The 25,281-nt window shown below is 42.3% G+C and overlaps 1 protein-coding gene across 4 annotated transcripts in view; it reads left to right on the top strand.

Annotated features, from left to right (window-relative positions):
• The window catches only part of APLP2 (amyloid beta precursor like protein 2), an 85,685-nt gene that overhangs the window by 38,883 nt on the left and 21,521 nt on the right, over positions 1-25,281 (top strand). For all 4 annotated transcript variants that reach the window (XM_045894691.3, XM_064577225.1, XM_045894690.3 and 1 more), the window contains exons 2-6: positions 8,862-9,035; positions 10,150-10,273; positions 23,265-23,377; positions 24,132-24,328; positions 24,668-24,876. In XM_045894691.3, the coding sequence (XP_045750647.1) occupies positions 8,862-9,035; positions 10,150-10,273; positions 23,265-23,377; positions 24,132-24,328; positions 24,668-24,876 (817 nt within the window). The remainder of the gene's footprint in view (positions 1-8,861; positions 9,036-10,149; positions 10,274-23,264; positions 23,378-24,131; positions 24,329-24,667; positions 24,877-25,281) is intronic.

Raw genomic sequence — 25,281 nt, 5'->3', positions numbered from 1 at the left:
ATCCTTAGACATTCAGGTGCCTACACACACACGTGCACACCAGACCCTTCTTATTTTTCTCATTTTTCAGGCCATTGAATACTTGTCATGGACCTTATTAGCCCCCTAATGAGTGTTAGGGAACCTCCACTTTAAAATGCCAATAAAAGCCATCTTATATATTAAAACGTGAATGTTTTCAGTTGCATGGATTTGTTTTTGTTTTTAAAGATTTTAATTTATTTGAGAGAGCAAGAGAACACGAGCAAGGGGAAGGGGCAGAGGAACAAGCAGCCCATTGCGGGGTTCAATCCCAGGACCCCAGGATCATGACCTGAGCTCTTATCTTTTCTTGGATATAGTAAAGGAAAGGAGACCTAGCAGAATCAATTTTAGATCTCTGACATTAGCTATTCATGTTTGTGGCTGTAACATCTGGAAGTCAGCGTTTTAGCCAAAGCTGACATGTGGTAATTTCCCAACTTAACCTTGGTAAAATCACTGAGTTGAGTATATATTTTAGTGAAATAGAAATAGAATATTTTTAAAGGAGGTGTTATTTATTACATTAAGTACATGAGATAATTGAAAAATGCTAAAATAGTGCCTAATTTTTAATGATTATGACTTAATGCATTTGAAATAAACAATATTATAAAAGCATTTGATTAGCCAGAAGTAAGAAGCATGCTTATAATTTCTGAGAATATTGCCAGCTTTGTGCTTGGATATCCCACAGAACACTCCCCTACCCTGCAGTCATTTGTATTATTTCTTTGGTTTGGTTCTTTTTTGGTATTATTTCTATCATCTGTGAATTAGTAGGAATGATTTAGAATGAACAGTAATTATTAATATTTAATCAGTAATACTTCGGGTGTTTGTTACTTAAAATCATTTCCCTCTTTAAAGGTTTAAGAAACATATCCCTCATACATTCCCCCTAACCCTGCACACACTATTTGTTTAGCACCCTCAATAAAAACCAAGTAATACTGGCCAGTGAGTTCAAAGGTTAAGCCCAAGTTCACACCATTTAGATCATGTTATATTAATACTCAAGCCTCCTGGCTTTCTGGCCTCTGCAGTTAGCATGCCTTCAACGTATGACAGGATTACTGCCTGGCTTTGGAATCCTGCAGATTCCTACTCCGTGAGGAAGCTGTCTTTGTTTCCAAGCCATGTTCCTTAGGCGTGGGGAGTGTCAGGAAAGTAGAATTCTGTCTGTTGTAGTGTGAACTGTGAACTAAAGTCCAAAGTTAATATTGTGGGTGTCGTTTGTTATAATACCTAAAATTTGGGTAGCACCATATTTATGTTGCCCAGAAGCAAAAACTAATACTGAGAGAAGTTATTCCATGACGTTGCATAGCTAGTAAGTTGAGGGGAATATCCTTCTCTCAAGAATACAAATCTAGAGAAATAACTTACACAGCACTCTTTTGATCACAGCAGTGTCTCAGTAGTAACTGCAGATTCATCTTGACCTAGCTTCCGTGCCAGCCGGAAGCTGGACCAGGGCCAGGAAGCCAGCAACTCCCGGTGATTTTCTTCTAAATGGGAGGGTGGTATTAAATTGTTCATGTAAACCTGAATTCCCACAGAAGAAAATGTGGAGCATTAATGCAGCCTACTTGAGGTATGTCCAGATTTAATAGGTAAAGAAGGCATGTGCAGTCTTTGAAGCCCATTTCATGCCATCCTGGATTTGGGGAGGATGCCTAGTCCCATGGGGACTTCACGGGTTCTTCCCTGCACACTCGTAATTTAGGCCCCAGTGCTGTAATTGTAGCCGGAGAGAGCTTGAATGTTGAGGAGCCAGCCCGACTCTAATGAGGTTAACATCTGAGGTCTTGCTCTGTGGCAGGTATCGGGCTTAGTGCTTCTGGGCAGCATCTTACTGTAATCCCCACGACAGGCCTGAGAGGTATAGGTACGTCAGGAGCCCCGTTTTACAAATCAAGAAATTTAAAGCCTGATAACGATGGCCACCAACATTTGAAGACCTCTTTTCTAAAGAACAAGCACTGTTTCCAGCACTTTGCATATGATAACTCACTTAAACCTCAAGACAACACTGTGGTGAGCAGTTACTATTGTCAGCATCTTATAGATGGAGAAACCAAGGGCCAGAGAGGTTAGGTGACCTGCCAAAGGCAGCACAGCTAGTCAGTGATGGGGCTGGAACTCTGTCAGGGTCTGCCCTCCCTTTAAAGCCCTTGCCCTTGGCCACCACCTCAGACACTTCCTCTGAGGTCAGGAGTGGAATGAGCAGAGGACGAATGGTTGGTCAAGGCATGTCTCCATACCTGCCGAAATCCATTTCTCAGAGTTCCTATTATGGGCAAGTGGAAGGAAACACAGGAGCCAGTCCAGAACCCGTCCACTTGAGAATTTGAGACCCATAAACACTATTCTTCTTCTTCTTTTTTTTAACATAAAAGTATTTTATGTATTTATGTATTTTTCAATAACTTTATAGAAGACTCTTCACTCTCATCTCGGGGACATATAACAGACCTCTCTTAAATCTTGGCTTAGATCCTTACCAACCAGTGTAATCCAGATGAACAAATCACTGTGTTCCTATAAAACCTTGGAGACCGTCTAAACCATTTTTAATCTTGGAAGTGATACCTCATTTATACTTTAATATTTAGAGCTCTAATAAAGCAGAGATTATTTGTATAAATTACTGCCTATGAAAATAATACCTAAGAGCTGGCGTATGTCACTGGAAGAATAATGGCTTTTTGCATTCAGAGTTTTCCCCCTAAACCTAATTCGCCAGTTTCTAATTGAATTAAGTTCAAATGTTAAAACAAACAAATAAAAACACGGCTAAGGATTTTCAGTTGCTGTAATGCGAACTGTCACTTTTAAGGACAGGTTTTCTCAGTTTGCTGCAGAAGCTGGAAAATGCTTAACAAGAATCCTATTTTATTAAATAGTGGGTTGAAATGTTTGAAGCTTGTTTTAAATTGAAAGCTTCACTTCTTTACTGCTGATGGAGATATGCTAAAGGCTCCAAACTCCAGTGATCCTTTTGACAGTCACAGGAGTGGACTTTCATCTATATTAGGCTCTCGGCAGAATTGTAATAGTGTTCCCACTGGAGGATGTATGCTCGTGTGTTTAGAATAAATAGTGTTGTTTTTCAAGTATTGGCCTATTCTGATTATAACTTAATAGTGGCCCGACCTGAACATGTGTCTTCTCTTTGTGACAGATTGGGAAAAAACTCTAAAGTTAGTTCAAAATAAAGTGGTTTGGGTTTTTTTTTTTTTTTTTAAAGATTTTATTTATTTATTTGAGAGAGAGAGAGAGAAACAGCATGAGAGGGGATAGGGCCAGAGGGAGAAGCAGGCTCCCCGCTGAGCCGGGAGCCCGATGTGGGACTCCATCCCAGGGCTCCGGGATCATGACCTGAGCCGAAGGCAGTTGCTTAACCAACTGAGCCACCCAGGCGCTCTGGTTTGGGTTTTTTATTTTTTTAAAGATTTTATTTATTTATTTGACGGAGAGAGACGCAGCAAGAGAAGGAATACAAGCAGGGGGAGCAGGAGAGGGAGAAGCAGGCCTCCCGCGGAGCAGGGAGCCCGATGTGGGGCTCGATCCCAGGGCCCTGGGATCATGACTGAGCCACCCAGGTTTTTTAAATCGTGTTCATCACCCACCTGAATTTTGACCATGGTTGCATGGCTGCACGGTTTCAAAGTTGCAAAAATTCTCCAGAGTTCCCCTATGCCCTTTCCGGGCTTCCCCTAATCTCCACATCTGACACAGCCGCGGTACAGTTGTCAAAACTGGGAAATTAACACTAGTACACAATTATTAACTGACTCAGACCCTATCCACATAATTACTCCAGTTTTCTCACTGATGTCGTTTTCCTGCCCCAGCATCCTGTCTTGGCTCCGGTGTTGCATTTACTTGTCATTTCTCCTTGGTCTTCTGAAATGGGGGAGGCCCCTCCATCTTTCTCATCGGTTCTCTTACGCAGCTTACTGCTGGTGAGGGAAGTGATAGTATGTCCACTGTGCGGTAATTTTTCTTCCCTTTTGTAGTCCATAACTACCTTGGAGAGATACCTTGAAATGAACACAGATTTAAGTCATTTTAACCTATGAATCATGACATGCCAGGCAGAACTTGAACAAACAGGAGTAATTATATAGGATCTTGGCACCCATTAATAGACTGTCCTTTTCTGACTTTTTCTTTCAAATCGAGGGTCTTTGATTACGAATGCTGTGCCTTTTGCTATCACTACCATGCAGGTGGTAAGTAGATGCTACAGAGGTGTGCTTCGTTCAGTTTTTATTCATACTGGGACTGTGTTAACTGGCCTTCCCAGGGTGAAGCTGGAACGCTTGCCTGCCTGTAATACAGCAGCTTCCTATCCGAGGAAACATGATTCACTCGGGATAAAACCGTCCTCTTCAGAAGATGCTCCCTCCACAGCAGGCACTTTCCCAAACCCTGGAGCCAAATTAGCTCCTGAGATGATCATTTCAGTGGGGAAGGAAATACTGGGCTTATATTTCGCTTTGGACTGGGAACACTGCGTTGGTCCTGAGCCCCTTTGTGAAGGGTGGTGGGACTGAGGTGGGCCTAGGAGCTGCATCTCTTGAGATGATAATTAAAGGCCCTCATTTAAGGCTCAGATTTAGATTTACTTATATTTATTTATTTATTGCTTTAAGCCATATCAGGTTTTCAACCAAGTTACTAGAAGCACTTTTTACCAAGTTGAGTTTCTGTCCTTGTAAAGCTAAACTCTTTTCCCTGAGCCAAATTAATAAAATGGAATTTCTTATTAAGAATGAATTATTAAGTAAAATGGAAGCGCTGGTCTGGGAAGCAATTGATGCAATTTGTTTTCAAAGCCTTAAAAGTGCTGCAATATGCATAGATCACAAGGACTGGCTTAAGTGCCAAAGCATGGGGCATTAATTTTCTTTCGTAGAAGATTCCAGGTTCACAGGATATCAGAAGTGCTGACTTGGCAGTGAAATCCCATTTGTAACATGTTAGATTAGGAAACAGATTGATTTATATATTGATGTAATGGATCCAGGCACAGTGTGTGCTTAAGAAAATGGAGGCACATTAAATAAGAGCATTTTCAGAGGAAAGAAGTACAAACATCACAGAACAAAACCGATCCTATTATACTCTAGGTAAGGTTGGGATATGTTTGATTAGTTGATTCCTAGACATGGTCCACAGAGGCTTTTTATGTTTCAGATGATACCTTCTTGAGAGTCTCTTATGACCACAAGGATTAATCTTTCTGAACTCAAAAGTGAATCACTGCAGCATATTAGCTGTCTGGAATGATTCCAGTTACTCTCCTCTTTCTTGGTGGTAACTGATGTGAGGGGCTGCTTCTGCTTAGCTGCTGCTTCCTGTTGCTTTAACCTCTGGTATTTGAGATTCTCTTTAGGGAAGGTGATGCTGACCATCTCAGCACAAAGATCAAATGCACTCATCACTGATGTATTGACCTTAGTGGTTGACCCATAAACTGAACATTTATACAGTTGGAACTCTTGTGGTCTTTTAGCCAACAACCGTAATGAGTAACATGTGGAACATAATCTTTGGTGCTGATAAGTGACTGCCTGCACACTTTTGACCACTCCACTCTGTGGCTCGGGTGAGCTCACGTAACTAATTGACACTGTTTCTTACCTGATTTCATGTTTAGAGTATAAGAGGTTAATGTCCTGTTCTCCCCCCCCACCCCCCAGTACTTCTACCACACTTGAAATCCTGTTTGTTTAATCACTGCTTTTAATGTTAAAATATACAAGGCCAGAGGCTCCTGGCAGGCTCAGTCAGTGGAGTGTGCGACTCTTGATCTTGGGGTTGTGGGTTCGAGCCCCACGTTGGGGGTAGAGATTACTTAAAATCTTAAAGGGGCGCCTGGGTGGCTCAGTCAATTGAGTGTCAGACTCTTGATTTCGGCTCAGGTCACAATCTCAGGGTCATGAGATAGAGCCCAGCGTCAGGCTCTACACTGGTTGGGGGGCCTGCTTAAGATTCTCTCTCTCCCTCTGCCCCTCCCCCTCTAAAAAAATCTTAAAAATAAATAAAATATACAAAGTCATAGGATTTAGGAATTACTGCTCCACAACTTTAGATTTATCTGTGGTGGTTTAATTATAGCAGGTTTAGGAAACACTCTCCCTGGACCTATTGCTTTGGCTTTCTTATATACTTATCATCTCTTTCTCGATTTTCTTTATTTCTGTCTGGGCTTTTGAAGTAGGAAGGAAAGAACTTAGGGAAACACTGGTTTTGGTAGTTAAAAGTGTCCTTGGGGTTTCTTGGCCTTTGTCTCGGTATTAACCCATTTATGTATACTCATTTTCCTCCATATCGTAATCCAGCATTCTAGCCATAATCCTTAGATATGGCTCTCAAAAAAAGAACGGCCAATAGAAGAGGCATTTTGGTACACATATTGAACTCAGTGTTGAGAATTAAACACATCTGCCTTGTGCATCCTTACTCCTTTTAACAGTTGGTTTGAATTAATACACCATTAGAGTATTATTGCCTATAAATAAGTGCATGTTCCTTTCCACAGATATCCTTAAATGTTCATTTTCTTTTTCCTAAAGATTTTTTTTTTTTTTTAAAGATTTTATTTATTTTTCTGAGAGAGAGAGAGAGAAAGAAACAGCATGAGAGGGGAGAGGGTCAGAGGGAGAAGCAGGCTCCCCGCCGAGCCGGGAGCCCGATGTGGGACTCGATCCCAGGGCTCCGGGATCATGACCTGAGCCGAAGGCAGTTGCTTAACCAACTGAGCCACCCAGGCGCCCCAAGATTTTATTTTTAAGTAATATCCACACCCAACGTGGGGCCTGAACTCACAACCCTGAGATCAAGAGTTGCGTGCTCTACTGACTGAGCCAGCCAGGCACCCCTGTTCTTTCTTTTTCTTATCAGCCTGTAGCTTTATATGCAGTTACATGGAAGGCCTAGGATCTGCCTTCTACTTTAATAAATGATTAATCATCACAGTAGGGCTACAATCAATTCTAGTTGATAAAGTTGCTAATTGTTCTCTTCGTTGGATTTAATTGAGGTGTTTTTCAGCCCTGATTGATCTTGGCAATATTTTCAACCCAAATTAGCTTTCTCCCAGCTATCCAGCAAGTGTCTGTGCTTTCTTCTCTTGTACTGGTAGAAAGCAGGCTTATTTTAATGAGCTCCTAAGCAAAATGTGTGGAGGATGGCAAATTTTGCCTGGAGAAAGGTCATAATGTATTTCAAAATCAAATGTAGTCTCCTGATTGGAAGGACCATTAATGTCTGTGTTGTCCATCAGCACAAATAAATGAGAGTTGCTTAGAAAGCACATATTTTCCATGTATTATAAAAGTCAGTTACCCTTTCTCTTAATTGGAAAACCATTTTATGTTAATTGCTCTTTTTAAAAAGAGCAACATGATAAATCTTTAACCCTATCCGCCAAGTTTTTAACATTTTAAAAAACTGATTTTTATTTTGAAAGAACTTTTACATTAGGGGAGACTGCAGAACTCCATTGTGGATGCAATCATCGATATTGGCATATTTCTAGATACTGGGATGCCTGTGTTTTTTCTGGAACATGAAACTTTGTAGGAGCCTTAACTGTCATAATGCCTAAATGTTATTTCTCACCTGTAGTTTGTGATCTGTTAGTGGCTATGATCTTTTCACAAAGAAGAGGATACTAACCAAAGAAAGACAATGGAATCTGATTATTTTTATCTAATACAAGATAAAATTGTTCATGAAATCCCTTTTAGTGTTCCGCTTCCATGAATGATACCATCCCTCATTGAGGGATGCAAGCCATGCTTGACATCTTCTTAACTAATCTGTCACCAAGTCTTGCCTGTTGTGCTGTCTGATCTTTCACATCTGTTTCTCCGCCGTACCGCCTTAGTCCAAGGTACCATCCTCCCTCCCTCTCTCTCCTCCAGAGTCTGCAGCTCCAGGTTCCTGAGCCATCCCCTGCATTTACACTTGTTCCCTTTCAATCTCTTTGCCATCCTGCAACCAGAAAAAAGTATCACAGCTGCATTTTGAAAATACTTTGTGCTTAAAACCTCCCAGCACCTAAGTGATAAGACAGAAGTCCTTTCTTGGTCCACACACTGTGTAGGCTTGTCCCTGCATGCCTCTCCACCCTTCTCCTACTGCTGTCTGCCTCTCTGTCTGCATTCTCTCCATCCACATGGGAACCTCACAAGTACTGCTCCTCAGGAGGCTTCCCTGACCACCTCTGAACCCAAGCCTAAGTTAAATTCCCTTCCTGTCCGGTCCTTCAGCCCTGGGTTCTTTTCCTTCGTAGGACATCTAGGAATGTGATCACACTTTCTTATGTGTGAGTATGGACTCTTGGGCTGTCTGACTGTAAGCCCCACGAGAGCAGGGACCATAACTTTTGGCTCACTTTTGTGACCTAGGCATTTAGCATGTTGCTTTGCAAGCTAGTGGCTGCTCAACAAAATTTTGTTGTGTGAGTGAATCACTGGAACTTTAGCCATTCTGTACTTTTGTGGCTTACTACAGTAAGGAATGGGAAGTCGATGTGCTTGTATTAGAGCAGATCACAGTTGGATTATAGGCTCCCAAATCAGAAGTATCCAGGTGGGGAGTGGGGGTTAGATTTTCCATTGACCTTTTGCTTTGATCATGTAAGTCCAACGGTCATTGTTTTTTCTGGCCTAACTCCTGGGAAAAGGATTTGTTTATGAAGATGAAAATAATAAATAATGAAGTTTTAAAAGATGAGTTCTGTTACAAACCATTGGATGACTGTGCCTTTCTGCCAGCTTTTTTGGAGTAAACGTGGATTTTTTCTCTCCCTTCCGTAGGCTCTTGCAGCCAATGCTGGAACAGGATTTGCTGTCGCTGAGCCTCAAATTGCAATGTTTTGTGGGAAGTTAAATATGCATGTAAACATTCAGACTGGGAAATGGGAACCGGACCCAACAGGCACTAAGAGCTGCTTTGGAACAAAAGAAGAAGTTCTTCAGTACTGTCAAGAGGTAAGAGTGTTGCCAGAACGTGGAAATGACTTTTTTCCTGGGTCAGGCTTGAACCCCATTACCTTAGAAGGCCAAGTTGCTAATGATGGAGCACCGGGCCTTTATTTCTAAATATATATGACTTGGGGCTCCTGGGTGGCTCAGTTGGTTAAGCAGCTGCCTTTGGCTCAGGTCATGATCCCAGAGTCCTGGGATCGAGCCCTGCGTCGGGCTCCCTGCTCAGCGGGAGAGCCTGCTTCTCCCTCTCCCTCTGCCTGCCTCTCTGCCTACTTGTGCTCTCTCTGTTAAATAAATAAATAAAATCTTTAAAAATAAAATAAATATATATGACATGACTGAGACTTGTCAGAAGCTTTGCCTGTGTGCGCTGCGAGCTCTTGGTTCTTCCAGGAGGGAACAGTGCGGAACCGTACTCGTAAACGGGTGTGTAAGCTTGTACGGGAACACTGTAGAGTAGAGCCTGGTTCTCTTGGCTTCCCACTTATTATGGGAGGATGTGAAGCCAAACATGTCATGTGCGTGCTAGTAAAGCCTGGTTCTCTTGGCTTTGGACTTGCTGATAGAAAGCCACCAGTATCGTAAATGATAATCTCAGGTCTGACTCAACTTACCTTTTGGGTCAAAACGTGACCTAGAAAGGGATAGGAGATGTTTTAACTTCTTACCAAGATTAGTGTAGAGGGCCAGGGTTAAAGTATTATTCTCTAATTTCATCAGCAGACATTTTCCGTGGACTTGCCTTTTAATATGTTTTTCTTCTCAGCTGTTTACACGCACCCTACAAGTGGACATGATACCGAATAGATTTATTTTGGGCTTGAGAGCTTGCTGCTTTTGTATGTCCTAACTTAAATAAAGATTCCTCCTCCCCACTTTTTTTTTTTTTTAAGAGAATGCATTAGAAGTGGTCAGAAATCTACCTGTCAAAAGAAAACTAATAGTTACAGTATATTTTTACTCGATGAGTTCAGTTAGAACCAGGAGTAGCAAAGTGAAGTTGAGATTTATAGAGCATAATGATGACACTGACATGAGGCATCCTTACTTGCAAATGAATGTCCATTTATTATGGATAAAGTCCACTTACTGTGCGTGTGTTTTCTTTTCTTTGCAGATGTATCCAGAGCTACAGATCACAAACGTGATGGAAGCAAATGAGCCTGTCAGTGTCGACAATTGGTGCCGGAGGGACAAAAAGCAGTGCAAGACACACATCGTGATACCTTTCAAGTGTCTTGGTGAGTGTCCCGTAGATGCTCTTGGTTACAGGAACCTCCAGGAAGTGGAGGTTGCTCATTTTTAAATTTAATTTTCTCTGGCCTCTACATTAGTTAAGAAGCCAACGGCTGCAGGAATGTATTGTGGGACTTCTCTTTTGAATATTTCCTGCTTCCTAGGGTCGATGGTTGACTTGTCTTTGATGGTCATGACCTCTCGCATTGTGGGCATCCTCTGTCTTTTAAGGATGAGCTTTTTGCACGGAGTGAGTCAGAGTGCTGCCCTGAGAGCAGCCCAGCTTTGCCTCACATTGACGTTTGAAATTCCCATTTTATAGTCGTAGTAGTGAGTTGTACTGAGCAGCCTGAGGACTGGAGTCTTCTGTTCCTCTTACTTCCTTCTATACACATTTGGCAAGGTACTGAGATCCTGTATTGCTAGCGAGACCAGACTCAGGGGAGTTTTCAGGAGAAGTGACTCAGCTGCCTGAGCACACGATAAGGGAGGCCAGGGCTAGGCCCTGTGCTGCCTGCCGTTCTGAAGGGCCCACAACGGCTACCGGGCTTTCTGACCCTGTGGTTGGTGTTAATAAAGCTAACTTGACTAAAACTGAGCAAGGAGTTTTTACCCAGAAACAGTTGTTGCTTCAAACGCTTCTCTAGTTAATGCATTCGTCATCCCAACTACGTGTCACGGAGACATCCATATCCTGGGTGACTGAGGAACAAACGTGGTCGTAGAAGCTTAAAAGATCAAAATAATTGATTTTTGATGATCCATGATAGGATTAACATAGATATAGCATCAACATAGGCATTTTGGGTAGTTCGTAGAAGTATTTAATTTTAACCATTAATTTAACTCGCTCTACTTCCTCCCTTCATTAAAACCTTTCCTAAAATGGAGTAAGTTGCTTTTCTCATTCTCACAGGTATCAAAATAAGGAAGAATCAGCACTAAATAAACAGTGTTTAAAACATGTAGCAATTACTGTTTAAAGTATTCAGTAGGGGGAAAAGAGACTCTGCAGATGCTTACCACCATTTACTTTAAAATGGAGCATCATGCATTCATAGTGTGAGACCTGGAAACCTTTGGTGTGGTTTAAGGATGTTCTCCCATTCCATTTGGCTCGTGGAAATCTCCGGGTATGAGGTTTCATTCACTCTCTATAAAATCCATGAACTAAGTGAAGCAAGAGAGTATTTTTGAGTGTTTGTAGACTAGATAGAGAGTACTTGCTGTCATTTTTCCCTTCGCATTGTTTCCCCCGAAGACTTTGCAGCCTGGTCTGCCCCCCTCCTATAGGCTGTCATGGCTCCACTCCTCACACACAACTCTGATCTGGAGATCTGGGAGACCTTTATCTCCCCACATCCAGTCAGTTTTCAAGCCTGATTCGTACCTCTTCAAAATGGCTTCTCTGCATGGTTCCCAAACTGCACACCGAGCCGCCCTGGGGCATTGGCGCAAACTCAGGGCATGAGCATTGTGGGATATTTTTGATTTTCAAAGGAGACATCTCTCAGACATCCCATGAATTACTAGCTGGAGGTATTCACAGTTTCAACATCCTATGGCTCCATTCCTTTCAGTGACCTCCTGAATTTCTGGACTGTTATCTTAGTGGTTCCCGGGTTAAAGAGCCAGCGTCACGCCAACATAACTGGAGGAGGAGAAGGAAGGGTGATGGTGTTCAGTCGATTGCAATGTTGGAGGCATTGTGCGGTGCCCAGCAAGCACTAAGGGGTTAAGACACGAGGACTTACTAGGTAGTTGGACTTAACTACCTAGCTTTTGGTTATTCTTTTGGCTTGGAAGTGCTATGAAAATATTACTGAGACACTCAAGGGTGCTGTGACTCGGAAGTTGGGAACGTCTGGCTTATATCCTTTTCCTCCCATTGGATTCCAGCTGCTCTGGTCCCTGCCCGTTCATCCTTTCCTGCCTGAACGGTGACAGTGGCCTCCTTGGGTGCTTCTCCGTTCTGTTGTCTGTTGCCCTCTGACCTCAAATGAAGATTGAATTATTTTTCCTGCATGTAAAAGCCTTTAGGAGCTCTTCTTCACCTGAAAGATAGGTTGAATTAAGCTCCCTAGTTTAGGTTAAAAACTCCATGTGTCCCTTGCTCAGGCCTTCCTGGTTGTCTGTCACCCCCTGCTCTGTGTGCTGCCCCTCGTCACCGTGGGCATCTCGTGGCTCCTGGCCACTCACCATCCAAGTGTCATTGTTGGAAAGCCTTTCCTCTACTTCCTTTGCTTGGGAAGTTCTCCCTTCAAGGCTTACTTCAGGGGCTGCCTTCCTTTATTTTTAAAAGATTTATTTGAGAGAGAGGCGTGAGCCAGTACAGGAGTGGGGTGGATGGGGGAGGGGCAGAGGAAGAGAATCTCAAGCAGACTCCGCCCCCCCCCAAGCACAGAACCCAATGGGGGGCTTGATCTCATGATGCCAGGATCACGACCTGAGCGGAAATCAAGAGTCGGACGCTCAGCTGAGCCACCTAGGAGAGGGGCTGCCTCCTTTAAAGAAAACTTTTCCTCCTGGTTATATTTTCTATCCAGATAGGCAGATTTCTGAAATTCTCCCATTGCTGCCATTGCATCTGTCACCCTGTATGTACAGTAATGATCTGTTTCTGTATCTTCCTCCAACTTTTCTGTAAACACTGTGAAACCAGGGACCCTGCTTTAGCCCTCTTTGTCCTCCAGTACAGTGACAGTGTCTAGAACAGGATGCCCTTTTTAATAATTATAAGTCAAGACTGCTTACTGTAGCTGGTACACGGCAACAGTCATTCTCCTGCTTTATTTTCCAATATGCTATATGTAGTTTGAATTTTTCAGTCTTAAGAACCAAACAGTGTGGGGCGCCTCGGTGGCTCAGTCGTTAAGTGTCTGCCTTCGACTCAGGTCATGATCCCGGGGTCGTGGGATTGAGCCCCACATCGGGCTCCCGCTCGGTGGGGAGTCTGCTTCTCCCTCTCCCACTCCCTCTGCTTGTGTTCCCTCTCACTGTGTCTCTCTCTGTCAAATACATAAATAAAATCTTAAAAAAAAAAAGAACCAAACAGTGAAATGATAGTGTTGTTAATTAAATGCATGAAAGACAGTTTGAACATCTATTCAGTACTTTATTTGCATGTGGTCACTGAATAAAGTATTATATGGTCTTTGATGTTTAATTCAGACAATTTTTTTGTGTTTACACCACTATCCATTCGGACAACTTCTTAGCCAGTAAGTAGAGCCATCCACTGGTGGTCTAAAATATATACAGTTGCCTGAGGCTAAGCTAGTAAGGGACCAGGTGACTGAGTTTAAGGGAGGTAGCAGGACAGAAATACTGCCAATTCTTCCTTGTCATCAATTAGGAAGTAGATTTCATTAATTATTATTATTTTTTAAAGATTTTATTTTATTTATTTATTTGAGAGAGAGAATGAGAGAGAGAGAGAGCACATGAGAGGGGGGAGGGTCAGAGGGAGAAGCAGACTCCCCGCAGAGCAGGGACCCCGATGCGGGACTCGATCCTGGGACTCCAGGATCATGACCTGAGCCGAAGGCAGTTGCTCAACCAACTGAGCCACCCAGGCGCCCCTCATTAATTATTTTTTAAGATTTTTATTTATTTGAGAGAGAGAGCGAGAGCGAGAGAGAGCACAAGCAGGTGTGGGGGCAGAGGGAGAGGGAAAAGCAGACTCCCCGCTAAGCAGAGTTTCCCAGGACCCTGGAATCATGATCTGAGTTGAAGGCAGATGCTTCACCAACTGAGCCACCTAGGTTCCCCTTAAGAAGTAGATTTTAATGTCCCTCTGCTGTCCCCATCCTATCTCCCCTTAGAGCACCCAGGTAGAACTGACCTTCGTTAATAATTAGCACCACTTTCTTTTTTCCATATTCTTAGAAAGCATTTTGGTGATAGTCTTTTAGAGTTGCTTTTGCCTTTTAAAATTAAGAATAATTTAAAAATAATTTCAAGTTTACAAAATGGTTAGAAAAATTGTACAAAGAGTTCCCGTATACTCTGTCCTCAGATTTCAGATTTTCCAACTGTTACCATTTGACCAATATGGTAAAATTAACTGTATTCGCTCCCCCAACGCCCTCAACCCTTGCCCTCCATTGCTGGGATTTTGCGTTTGAGTCTTTTGGGGCGCCTGGGTGGCTCAGTTGTTGGGCACCTGCCTTCGGCTCAGGTCATGGTCCCGGGGTCCTGGGATCAGGCCCTGCATCGGGCTCCCTGCTCGGCGGGAAGCCTGCTTCTCCCTCTCCCACTCCCTCTGCTTGTGTTCCCTCTCTCCCTGTGTCTGTCTGTCAAATAAATAAATAAAATCTTCAAAAAAAAAAAAGTTGTTGTCTTTTTATCTTCTAGTACTTCAGTGTAGATTTTCTAGAACCAAGGACATTCTCCTATATAACCACATCATCAAAATCAGGAAATTATCATTGGTCTGAATCTAATCTGCAGACCCTATTCAAGTTTCGTCTTTTACCCAATAATGCCAGGACCTAATTCAAGATCACACATGTATCTAGTCTCTCCTTGTCTTTCATGACCTTGACTTTTTTTTTTTTTTAAGATTTTATTTATTTATTTGACAGAGAGAGAGACAGCGAGAGAGGGAACACAAGCAGTGGGAGTGGGAGAGGGAGAAGCAGGCTTCCCGGCTGAGCAGGGAGTCCAATGTGGGGCTCGATCCCAGGACTCTGGGATCATGACCTGAGCCGAGGGCAGATGCTTAATGGCTGAGCCACCCAGGCGCCCCAGTCTTGACATTTTTAAAGAGTACAAATTACTTTGTGGAAATACCTTGCAATTTGGGTTTGTCTTATCCTTTTTTTTTTTTTTTTTTTAAAGTAGGCTCCATGCCGAACACGGGGGTTAAACTCATGACCCTGAGATCAAGAGTCAGACTGAGCCAGGCAGGCACCCCTTACGATTCTTTTGATTTATGCATTTATGAGGAGACTACCACACATGTGTTCTTCTTGCTGCATGATATTAGGAGTTGTAGGATGTCCGTTTGTTCCATTACCCGTGGTAACTTTTTTATCAACTAAGATGGTGTCTGCATTCGCTTATTTCCTTATGGACATTGTCCAGATCTGACAAAAAGAGGATCCAGGCTGATCCTGGATTTTCCCGATTCTACCCCTGGAGTCTACCATTTCTCCAGGAAGCCCTGGTTTCTTTCAGTGGAGAATGGTATTTGGAAACCAAGTCTGGGCATTATGTGTATTTGCTGTACTAAGAAACACACACACACACACACACACACACATATATATACATGTACACATAAATCCATATTTCTATAGCTACATGTGTATATTAGAAGCAGTAGCTCATATTGATGCCTCCAATTCCATTATCCTCAGTATACTTATTTGCTCAGTATCTCCTGTAAATAATCAGTCTTTGGTTTTTTTTGAGAAAGAGAGAGAGTGCAAGGAAGAGGTGGGGAGGGGCAGAGGCAGAGGGAGAGAGAGAATCCTGAGGACTGGCCTACACGTCCAGCACAGAGCCTGATGTGGGGCTTGATCTCATGACCCTGAGATCGTGACCTGAGCTGAAATCAGGAGTCGGATGCTCAACCAACTGAGCCACCCAGGCTCCCCAGTCAGTCTCTGCTCAACAAGTTTGTTGAGATATAATTCACATTCTATATAATTCACCCATTTTAAAGTACATAGTTTAATGGTTTGTAGTATATTCAGTGAGTTGCACAACCATACACAATTCTTTTAACATACAAACTACTAAACATGGATGCAGAAAAAAGTAAGAGTCCTGTACATTTTATTCACCAGAAGTAATCATAGTAAGTCTTTTTGTACATATTAAGATGAATACCACAAGTTGGAATAAAGTGATGGTAGAAGTATGGTTTGCTTTAGCCCTGAGACCCCCTTGAAGATAACTAGCTAATGGGGTGCCTGGCTGGCTCAGTCTCTGGAGCATGCAACTCTTGATCTCGGGGTTGTGAGTTTGATCCCCATGTTGGGTGTAGAACTTACTTAAAAAAATAAGAGTAAAAAAGATAATTACAGCCTAGCAAACCCAAAGCATAGGTAGGTAGGCAGGCCAGAAGGTGAGGAGATGGGAACTGGGGAAAACAGAATCTGTCTGTATTGGTTGGGTCGCCCATATTAATTGGTTTGGGTGTCCCAGGGTTCTTACCTATGTCCTCAGGCACTCATTTTGTTTGTCGTTGTTTTTGCTAGGTTGAGTGGAGAGAGGGATGTCCTGGTTAGCATGCTTGGAAAGCAGTTTGAGAATGAATTTAGGTTGCTAGTGTGCTTGCATCCAGTCTGTGTCACACTGCCTGTGGACATCTGTGTTCATGTCACTCAGCTCTGCCCTCTTTTGATGCTTAACTACCCGTCAGTGTGACTTTTCACCTGCTGTTTCAGTTCAGTCTCTCTCAAAATGACGTTATATCTTAGGTTACTACTACTCACTGACTCCTGTTTATCTCTAAAAATGTACATAGATGATAGGTAGGTAGGTAGGTAGGTAGGTAGGTAGATAGGATGATCCAAGTAGGGTGGAGTTGGGTGATGTGTGAAGAAGCAAAACTGCTGGTATTTTGGGGGAAGGAGTTAGTCATCTCTGACATTTCTATGTAGGCTGGCTCCTGTACTAAAAGAAGAGAGCTTTGAGAGCCTATGACTGTTTTTGTTTTGGGTTATTTTTGGGTGGCGATCTGGACAGAGAGTGTGACTGTGATGTGAGGACTGCCAAAGACAGTTCTCATTCTCAGAGGTTTTGGGGTGCCACCTTCAACACCTGCACCTCGGGGTCTGATGATCCATTGCAGGCGTTAGCTACTCATCTTCTGCCTTTGAATTCATGACAGCCCATCAACAGTTCACCCTGTCCCCAGCGTGGGCCCTTGAGCGTTTCTGCTCGTGAGAATTATCCTGGGTCTTTAACTTCAGAGCCCTGTTTACCTCTGAGATACCTGCCAGAGATGGCCACCAAACCTCACAGATATTTGCATTCGGTGATCAGGTTGATTCTCTTGGCTCCCTCCCGTTACAGAAGGCTTTCTTCCCCCACCTGGTTACAGCTTCCAGAGCCCCATAACTGACACAGTCTTCTATCTGCAGCTGGAGAGTACTTTTGCAGTAGGTTTTTAAAAAATATGTGTGAGTGTCGGTGTTGAGGGCTTTCCCAAGTGGGTACACGACCTTTGTTATTTTTAAAAGGAATTTTAGCAACTCTAGAAAAGCTCTAAAATCGGATGGCTGTCATGGCTCTGCTTGGGGGAGATGGTATGAAAGAGAGACAGAATCATAGGGCATGGGTAGAGGTTGGAGATAGATCCTAAGTGCAGCTTTAAAGGAAATCATAAGTTACTAGGTTTTGTTAAATTGCCATATTCCTTGATCAGTTTCTTAAACAGTGAAAACAATATAACCTTCTGTGTCCAGTGACTTGGGAAATTATGGCCATCATCTTTTATAGCCCAAATGATTAGATTGAAGATTGTTATAAACTTGGGTAAAATTCTAAACTGACACCAAACCATTTTCAGTGTTCTTCTGTAAAACAGAGTAATACTGATCTGCCTAAGTCTGGTTTTTCTTTTCTTCTTTTTTTTTTCTTAGAAGCTTCTGATGAATGTAGCAAATGTCAAAAAGTAGCAATGAAATGACAGACCTGATGTTGGGATTGAAATGTGTTCCTCTTTAGTTTGCTTGTTTAAAAAGCTTCTTTTCTTTCTTTCTTTTTTTTTTTTTTTTTAAGATTTTATTTATTTATTTGAGAGAGCGAGCATACAACTGGAGGGGAGGGGCAGAGGGAGAAGCAGGTTCCCCACTGAGCAGGGAGCCCGATGTGGGGCTCGATCCCGGTATCCTGGGATCATGACCTGAGCCGAAGGCAGACGCTTAACCGGCTGAGCCGCCCACCCAGTCCCAAAAAGCTTATTTTCAATAGAAGAAAGATAGGGGAAGCAAAAATAATCATTTCCAGTTTCTGCACCATGATCAACATTTTGGTGTGTATATAAGACTTTTTTCTTTGGACACATATGGAAGTATGTGTGCTTTTAAATGAATTTTTTTTTCCCCTAAATGGGGTCATACTACGTTTGCTCTCCTGTTTATTGCTTTTTTTTTTTTTCAGTTGACATTTGAACATCTATTATGTGCTACTCTTAGGGAGTTATATATCTTTGAATAAAAGACAAACTTGACCTTAAGGAGTTAACCAGGATGAAGGAGGAGGGGTAGGGATATGGGGTGTGTTTCTTGCTCTATTTATTTGTTTAATGATTTTTATTTTTATTTTTAAGTAGGCTCCATGCTCAGTGTGGAGACCAACACAGGGCTTGAACTCATGACCCAAAGATTGAGACCTGAGCTAAGATCAAGAGTCGGATTCTTAACCGATTTAATCACTATGGAAGTTTTTCCATGTTAAATATAGACACAAACCATATTTCCTGTGATCTTTTGGTATTCCATTGTATATAGCTAACATCATTTAACTAATTCCCTCTTTTTTTTTTTTTTTAAATTTTTTAAAGATTTTTATTTATTTATCCGACAGAGAGAGAGACAGCGAGAGAGGGAACACAAGCAGGGGGAGTGGGAGAGGGAGAAGCAGGCTCCCCTCAGAGCAGGGAGCCCGATGCGGGACTCGATCCCAGGACCCTGGGATCATGACCTGAGCCGAAGGCAGTTGCTTAACCAACTGAGCCACCCAGGCGCCTAACTAATTCCCTCTTGATGGGCATTTAGGTTGGTTCTAATTTTTGATATTAACACTGCAATAAATATCTTTGTTTACTGAATTATTTCCTTAGGGTATGTTGTTAGAATTGCAGTTGACGACTCAAAGAGTATTCTTTCGTTTTTTTATTTTTACATTTTAGTTTCTTGTCAAATTCAGGGGTGTTAATTCTCTTCTGGTTTTCAGAGGTCAGACAGATTGACTCAGCCATGGAATAGCTAAGGATTGGTGTAGCATGGAGTTAATTATTAAATCAGTGGCATTTTAAAACTTTTGATTTTAAATTTAATTCTGAAATACAGTATTTGAAGCATACTGAGAAGATAACACAATATGATGGTCACTCAGTACTCATCATCCTGATGTAAGTTCTTCAACATTTTGCCAGGTTTGCTTCATCTCCATGTTATTTTTTCATAAAGGTATTAAATGTGCCAAAGCCCCATCCTTCCTTCCCTTTTCCTCCTTTCTTCCCTCCCTTGCTCTCAAGGTAACCACTGCCCTCTTGTTGGCATGTTATTCTCATGCATGTGTTTTGTTTTTTGGGGGGAAAGAACCCAAGTTCCAGTAGCTTCTTTATTTTTTACTAATTTTTAAATTTTAATTTCAGCGTAGTTAACATAATACTGTATTAGTGATTCAACAATTCTATACATTACTCAACACTCATCATGATAACTGTACTCTTTAATCCCCATCACCTGTTTCCCCCCCCCACCTTCCCTCTGTCTCATGCATGTTTTTATACTTCTGCTATATACATATGTATCTGTAGACCATTTGTTTTTCTGTTTGCAAGCTTACATGAATGGTATCATTCTGTGCTTGACCTTTTACAACTTACTTTTACTTTACATCATTTGGGTGTGTCTAAGGTGTGATACAAGTAGATTTCATTCATTTTTAACCTGATATATAGTATTCCATTGTATTTTTTTAAAACTCAGTTTATTGTTTCTATAGACTGTATATCTAGTAATAAAATGGCTGTTGTAAAATTTTTTCCGGTGTTGCAATTGTACATATAAAATTGAGGTTTTACAAATTACAGATTTCTGTATGATAACGATAGTTGTATATATAGTTTGTGTGAGGCTCCTCAGCTCAAGACTTCAGCAACTTTAGCATCATAATTAGAGCTAGCGCACTTACATGCTGTGCGCTGCTTACTGTACATCAGGTTCTGCTCTAAGCTTTTTGTGTGTTCCATATATCATATCATTTCATCCTCACAACAAGATAAGGAAATTGAGGCACAGAAAGGTTAAGTTGCCTAAGACCACTCTGCTAGTAACGACGGTGCTGAAATTGAACCCCTGCATTTAACCCTGTACACACTGCCTTCTAGTATACTCTTGTTGCTTTTTGTCATAGATTAAATATAAGAATTGCCTAGTCAGTACAGGATAATCACATTAAAACAATGTTAGTTGGTGGTTGGATGTCATAGTTTATGTGATTTCTAACTTGTTGAGTATCATGATTGTTTCTCCTAATAGAGGCAAATCTTCATTTACCCATGGGGATTTTGGGTTTTTTAAGCATTGATTGTGTCTAGTTGATTGAAAAAGTTTACATGTTCTACCACCTTAGAGCCTTCAGGGCGTCAAGGCAACACTGTGTCTAACTTACTACTTTGTGTTCCTGCGTTAGTGTCAAATGGAGCTATTTGGCCCCCAGATTCCCTTGTGCTAATAATGGTGTGAAATGTCATTACCCTGTGTAAGGCTGTTTTGATGTGGGGAGGCTGTGTTTACTGCTGTGGCTTATAATGTCAGAGCACATCTTCTCTCTTAAAGTAGATCAGGGACTCCTTTCGCTTGCCACTCGGGTCATGGAAGGATTGACTTCTGTAGTGCGAGTCTGAGGCCTGAGGTGAGCGGTCCTGGTGGACCAGGCTGCCATGACGAACCTGGGCAGTGGGTCTGCATAGACTTTCCACTAGTTCAAAGCCCTGAGACCTTTCTCAGGCCAGATTACTTTCCTATTACACTTCCTCTTAAAAAAAAAAAAAAAAGAAAACCTCAGAGGTTAGCCTGCCTGCCTCCTTTCTTCTGCCCCTCTTACTGCATCTCTTCCTGAGCTAAGCACACACCTTTCCCCCTCTCTTTGTTTTCCTCCACTGAGACCCTGTGTGGAGCATATTGGTGATGCATCAGAATCTCCTGGAATGTTTGTTCAGTGAAAATTACTGAGTCCCACGTTAGATCTACTGAATCAGAATCTCTGGGTGATGATCCAGTGATATATGAATATTTTTTTTAAAGTAAGTTCTATGTGCAACATGGGCCTTGAACTCATGACCCTGAAATCAAGACTCATCACATGCTTTACTGATGGAGCCAGCCAGGCGCCCCCGTGATAGATTAATTTTTAGCTTTTTCTTATGGAAGTTATGAACATGTCCAAACACAGAGAAAAATAATACTGTTAACCTTTATGTACCGGTGGTCCAGCTATGTAACGATCATCAGTTTGTGAGCCACTCTCCCATTGTCTGTGGACCCCTCCCACCTACCCTTGATTGTTTGGAAACAGCACAGATAGTATTTTTTTTTCCTATAAATACTTCAGTGTATATTTCTAAAAGATCACATTCTGTCTTTTGAGCAGCTATGTGTATTTTCCTCCCAGCTTTATAAATTTTTTTTAAAGATTTTATTTATGTGTGTGAGAGAGAGAGCACACAAGCAGAGGGAACAGCAGAAGGAGAGGGAGAAGCATGCCCCCTGCTGAGCAGGGAGCCCGATGTGGGGCTAGATCCCAGGGTCCTGGGATCATGACCTGAGCCAAAGGCAGACACTTAACTGACTGAGCCACCCAGGCACCCCCCAGTTTCATATTTTTGAAAAATTTTAGACCTATAGAAAAAAAATAACAGTGAATACCTTTATACTCTTTATGAAGGTTTTCCGATTTTGCCTTATCTGTCTCACTCTGTGTGTGTGTGTGTGTGTTTGTGTGTGTGCGCACATGCGCGCACATCTTATATACTTTTGTTGTTGTTGTTATACCCTTTGAAAGTAAGTTGGGACATAATGACAGTTCACTTCTAAATATCCGGCTTATTTCTCCTAAGAGCAGGGATGCTGTCCTATATAACTACAAATATAATAATCATACTTTGGATATTTTCTCTCTAAATGACCAAATAACGTCCTTTATAGTTTTCTTAATTAAAAAGGATGAAACATTACATTTGACCTACAACAGTTCCCTAATTCCTTCTTTTTAAAAAAATCTTTTATGACTTGGTATTTTTTCAGGTTAGGCCATTTGTTTAAGTGTATCTCTGAATTTGAATTTGTCTTATTGTTTTACCACAATTAGAATCAAATGACATATTTTTGGCAGAAAGACTGTAGTGATATTTTCTTCTTAGCACATCACATATGTCAGCTTGTCATTGTCAGTGACAGACCTCATGTTAGGCTGGTCACCTGGTTGAAGTAGCATCTGCCAGGGTTTTCCATTGCAGAGGCACCCATTCCCTTCATCGAGGAGTTTTTACCTGATTCACTTATTACAGTGCTTTGTTATAGTTCACTTATTATAATGCTTTTGTCTTAGAGCTACGTAGCTTTAGGGACACAAAGGGCCAAAGTAAGATTCATCCGTACTTTTGAAGAACACCCTTAGTTTCTTGGCATTTTGTTATTAGAACATGAGCTGCGGAGCCAGGGTGGTGCAGTTGGTCAAGCATCCAACTCTTGGTTTCGACTCAGGTCATAATCTCGGTTGTGAGATGGGGGTTCTGTGCTGAACGCAGAGTCTGCTTGAGATTCTCCCTCCCTCTACCTCTGCCCTTCCCCCATCCTCTCTAAAATAAATAAACAAATCTTGGGGAAAAAAAACTGATGTGGGCAGAAATAGGGAAGTAAGAGGCTAGGAATATGAACACACGTGAACTCAGAGGAATATCTGTGTGTGTCTGAGGTCACGGAATGGTGTGGGAGGGCCCTGTTCCTGTTCTACTCATCGTGTTGCGATAGCCCTGCAACTGGACCGTAAGAGATTAGAGTCTGGGAAGAGTGACGAAAGCCCCAAGCATCACGACTGTAACGGAATGTTGAGCTCTTGTGCTGCTTGCCTGGACCTTAACGTCCAGTTGACCTTTGAAGGTGAGAGAGGCCTGTCAGCTTATATATATATTTGAGATTGCTCGTGTTTATACCTGACTACATAACTCTCATAATCTTCAGTGAGGAGGGTCCTTACTGTCCTGAATCATGATCAGATTTGCTCATAACAAAGCTTTCTCTTTTCCAGTGGGTGAATTTGTAAGTGATGTTCTACTAGTTCCAGAAAAGTGCCAGTTTTTCCACAAAGAGCGGATGGAGGTGTGTGAGAATCATCAGCATTGGCACACTGTAGTCAGAGAGGTAAACGAATGGATCATGTGTTGTTTTTCCTGTTAAGAGAGGAAGTAGCATTTTCTTCTGGACCTCATGATTTCAAATTGATTTGATTTTCCTTTTATCTTTTCAAAGTTTATGATTACTTGTATCTTCTAAATTAAAAATATTTGGGAGGATGTTTTTATAGGGAAATACAGTGTTGACGATCCAGCCCCTCGAGTTAAGGATGTTGAAAAGCAAGGATGCTGTCTGCGAGGTTCCCAAGGGGGCCATCCCAACCCTAGGGCCTTAGAGTAGAAATAGCCAATAATAGACAATCGATGTCTCGACATACATACTGATAGGATTAGATGCCATTTCATTCTTGTGGGAGGAGAAATAGCCTTTTTTATACTTGCCTTCTATAGTTAAGTGGGATCTCTAGTCAGTTTCTTTTGTCAAATTCTGACACCATGCCCTCACAGCGAGGAATGTAAATTATCGCTGACCACCTTTAGTCAGCATTGATAATTACTAGAAGAATTCCCTTTTCCTTAATTTCTAACTTTGGGCCCTCATTGTTTCTGGCCCAGATGATGTTTCCCCATCGCAAGTTAAGCAAAATGTGTAAATCTTCTTAAAGTAATAGCATCACAGCTTGTTGACAAAAAATTTGTGTCCATGAGAGAAAGCATTACATAGTGATTTGATAGGCATTTCTTTTGGATAAAGCTAATGATCGGGGACTACTTGACCAAATGTGTTAATATTCTGATGTGGACCTCTGGGTTTCTTTTAGGCCTGTCTGACTCAGGGAATGACCTTATATCGCTACGGCATGCTGCTGCCCTGTGGGGTAGACCAGTTTCACGGCACTGAGTATGTGTGCTGCCCTCAGACAAAGATTATTGAATCTACTGTGTCGAAGGAAGAGGAGGAAGAGGAGGAGGAAGAAGAGGAGGAGGATGAAGAGGAAGACTATGATATTTACAAAAGGTAAACTCTTGTCCTGCGCCTGTGAAATGGTTTTGCTGGTGGCACTGGGCTGCCGGTCCCTCCCTCTGGGTAAAGTGGGCATGCCCTTGTTTGCGCTGGAGTTGAGCCAGCTGGCATTCATTCTGGCCACAGGACTTTCTACAGGTAAATGCAGTCCCTGCCCACCAACTCCGCCCTTTTGCTGGTGTAGCTGGGCTGAGGGCTGTCGTGGCACAGTGAACTGTGAGTTGAGCTTATTTCCTGTCTCTGCTTTTGTGTTTCACAATAGGGAAGAGAACCATTGTTGTGCCGTGCACATAAGAGTCGGTATTAACCTTCCTTTTCTGTTGTGACCTTCAGTGAATTTCCTACCGAAGCAGATTTGGAGGACTTCACAGAAGCAGCTGTGGATGAGGACGATGAGGATGAGGAGGAAGGGGAGGAGGTGGTGGAAGACCGTGATTACTATTACGACACCTTTAAAGGAGATGAGTACAATGAGGAGAACCCAACTGAACCCAGCCGCGAGGGGACGATTTCAGAAAAGGAAATTACTCACGACGTTAAAGGTAACCTGACGTAAAGCCATGACGTTAAAATCCACTTGGTAATACTTGCTTACGATTTTGGACTGCATCCATCGCAAGTAAGTCACAGAAGGAGAGGTGGCGCTCCTGGGCACCGACGTGAAGCCAGCTCTCCAGCACGCTGGTGGTGCCTAATGTTAACGCTGGGGGGCCAGGCCGCTGTAGCAGCTGGAGTGGACACACTCAGGGAGGGACCCAGAATTGAATCAGAAACTCTCATTTGCATTGTAAGGACCTAACTAGAGAAGGAGGACCAGTCCAGAGACTCAGGGAGATAATGTGGTTTTTGCTTGGGCAGGATCCTTCCACATGCAGCCTGAAATGTTCTCTCCCCGAGGGGAGGCCCCCTCCTCAGTACTTCTAAAGCCCTGACCTTCTAGAATGGAG

The sequence above is a fragment of the Mirounga angustirostris genome, unplaced genomic scaffold, assembly GCF_029215605.1.
Source record: "Mirounga angustirostris isolate CCGP_5_RB_7025 unplaced genomic scaffold, mMirAng1.0.hap1 SCAF_13, whole genome shotgun sequence".
Taxonomy (NCBI): Eukaryota; Metazoa; Chordata; class Mammalia; order Carnivora; family Phocidae; genus Mirounga; species Mirounga angustirostris.
This window is presented reverse-complemented; position numbering and strand designations above follow the sequence as displayed.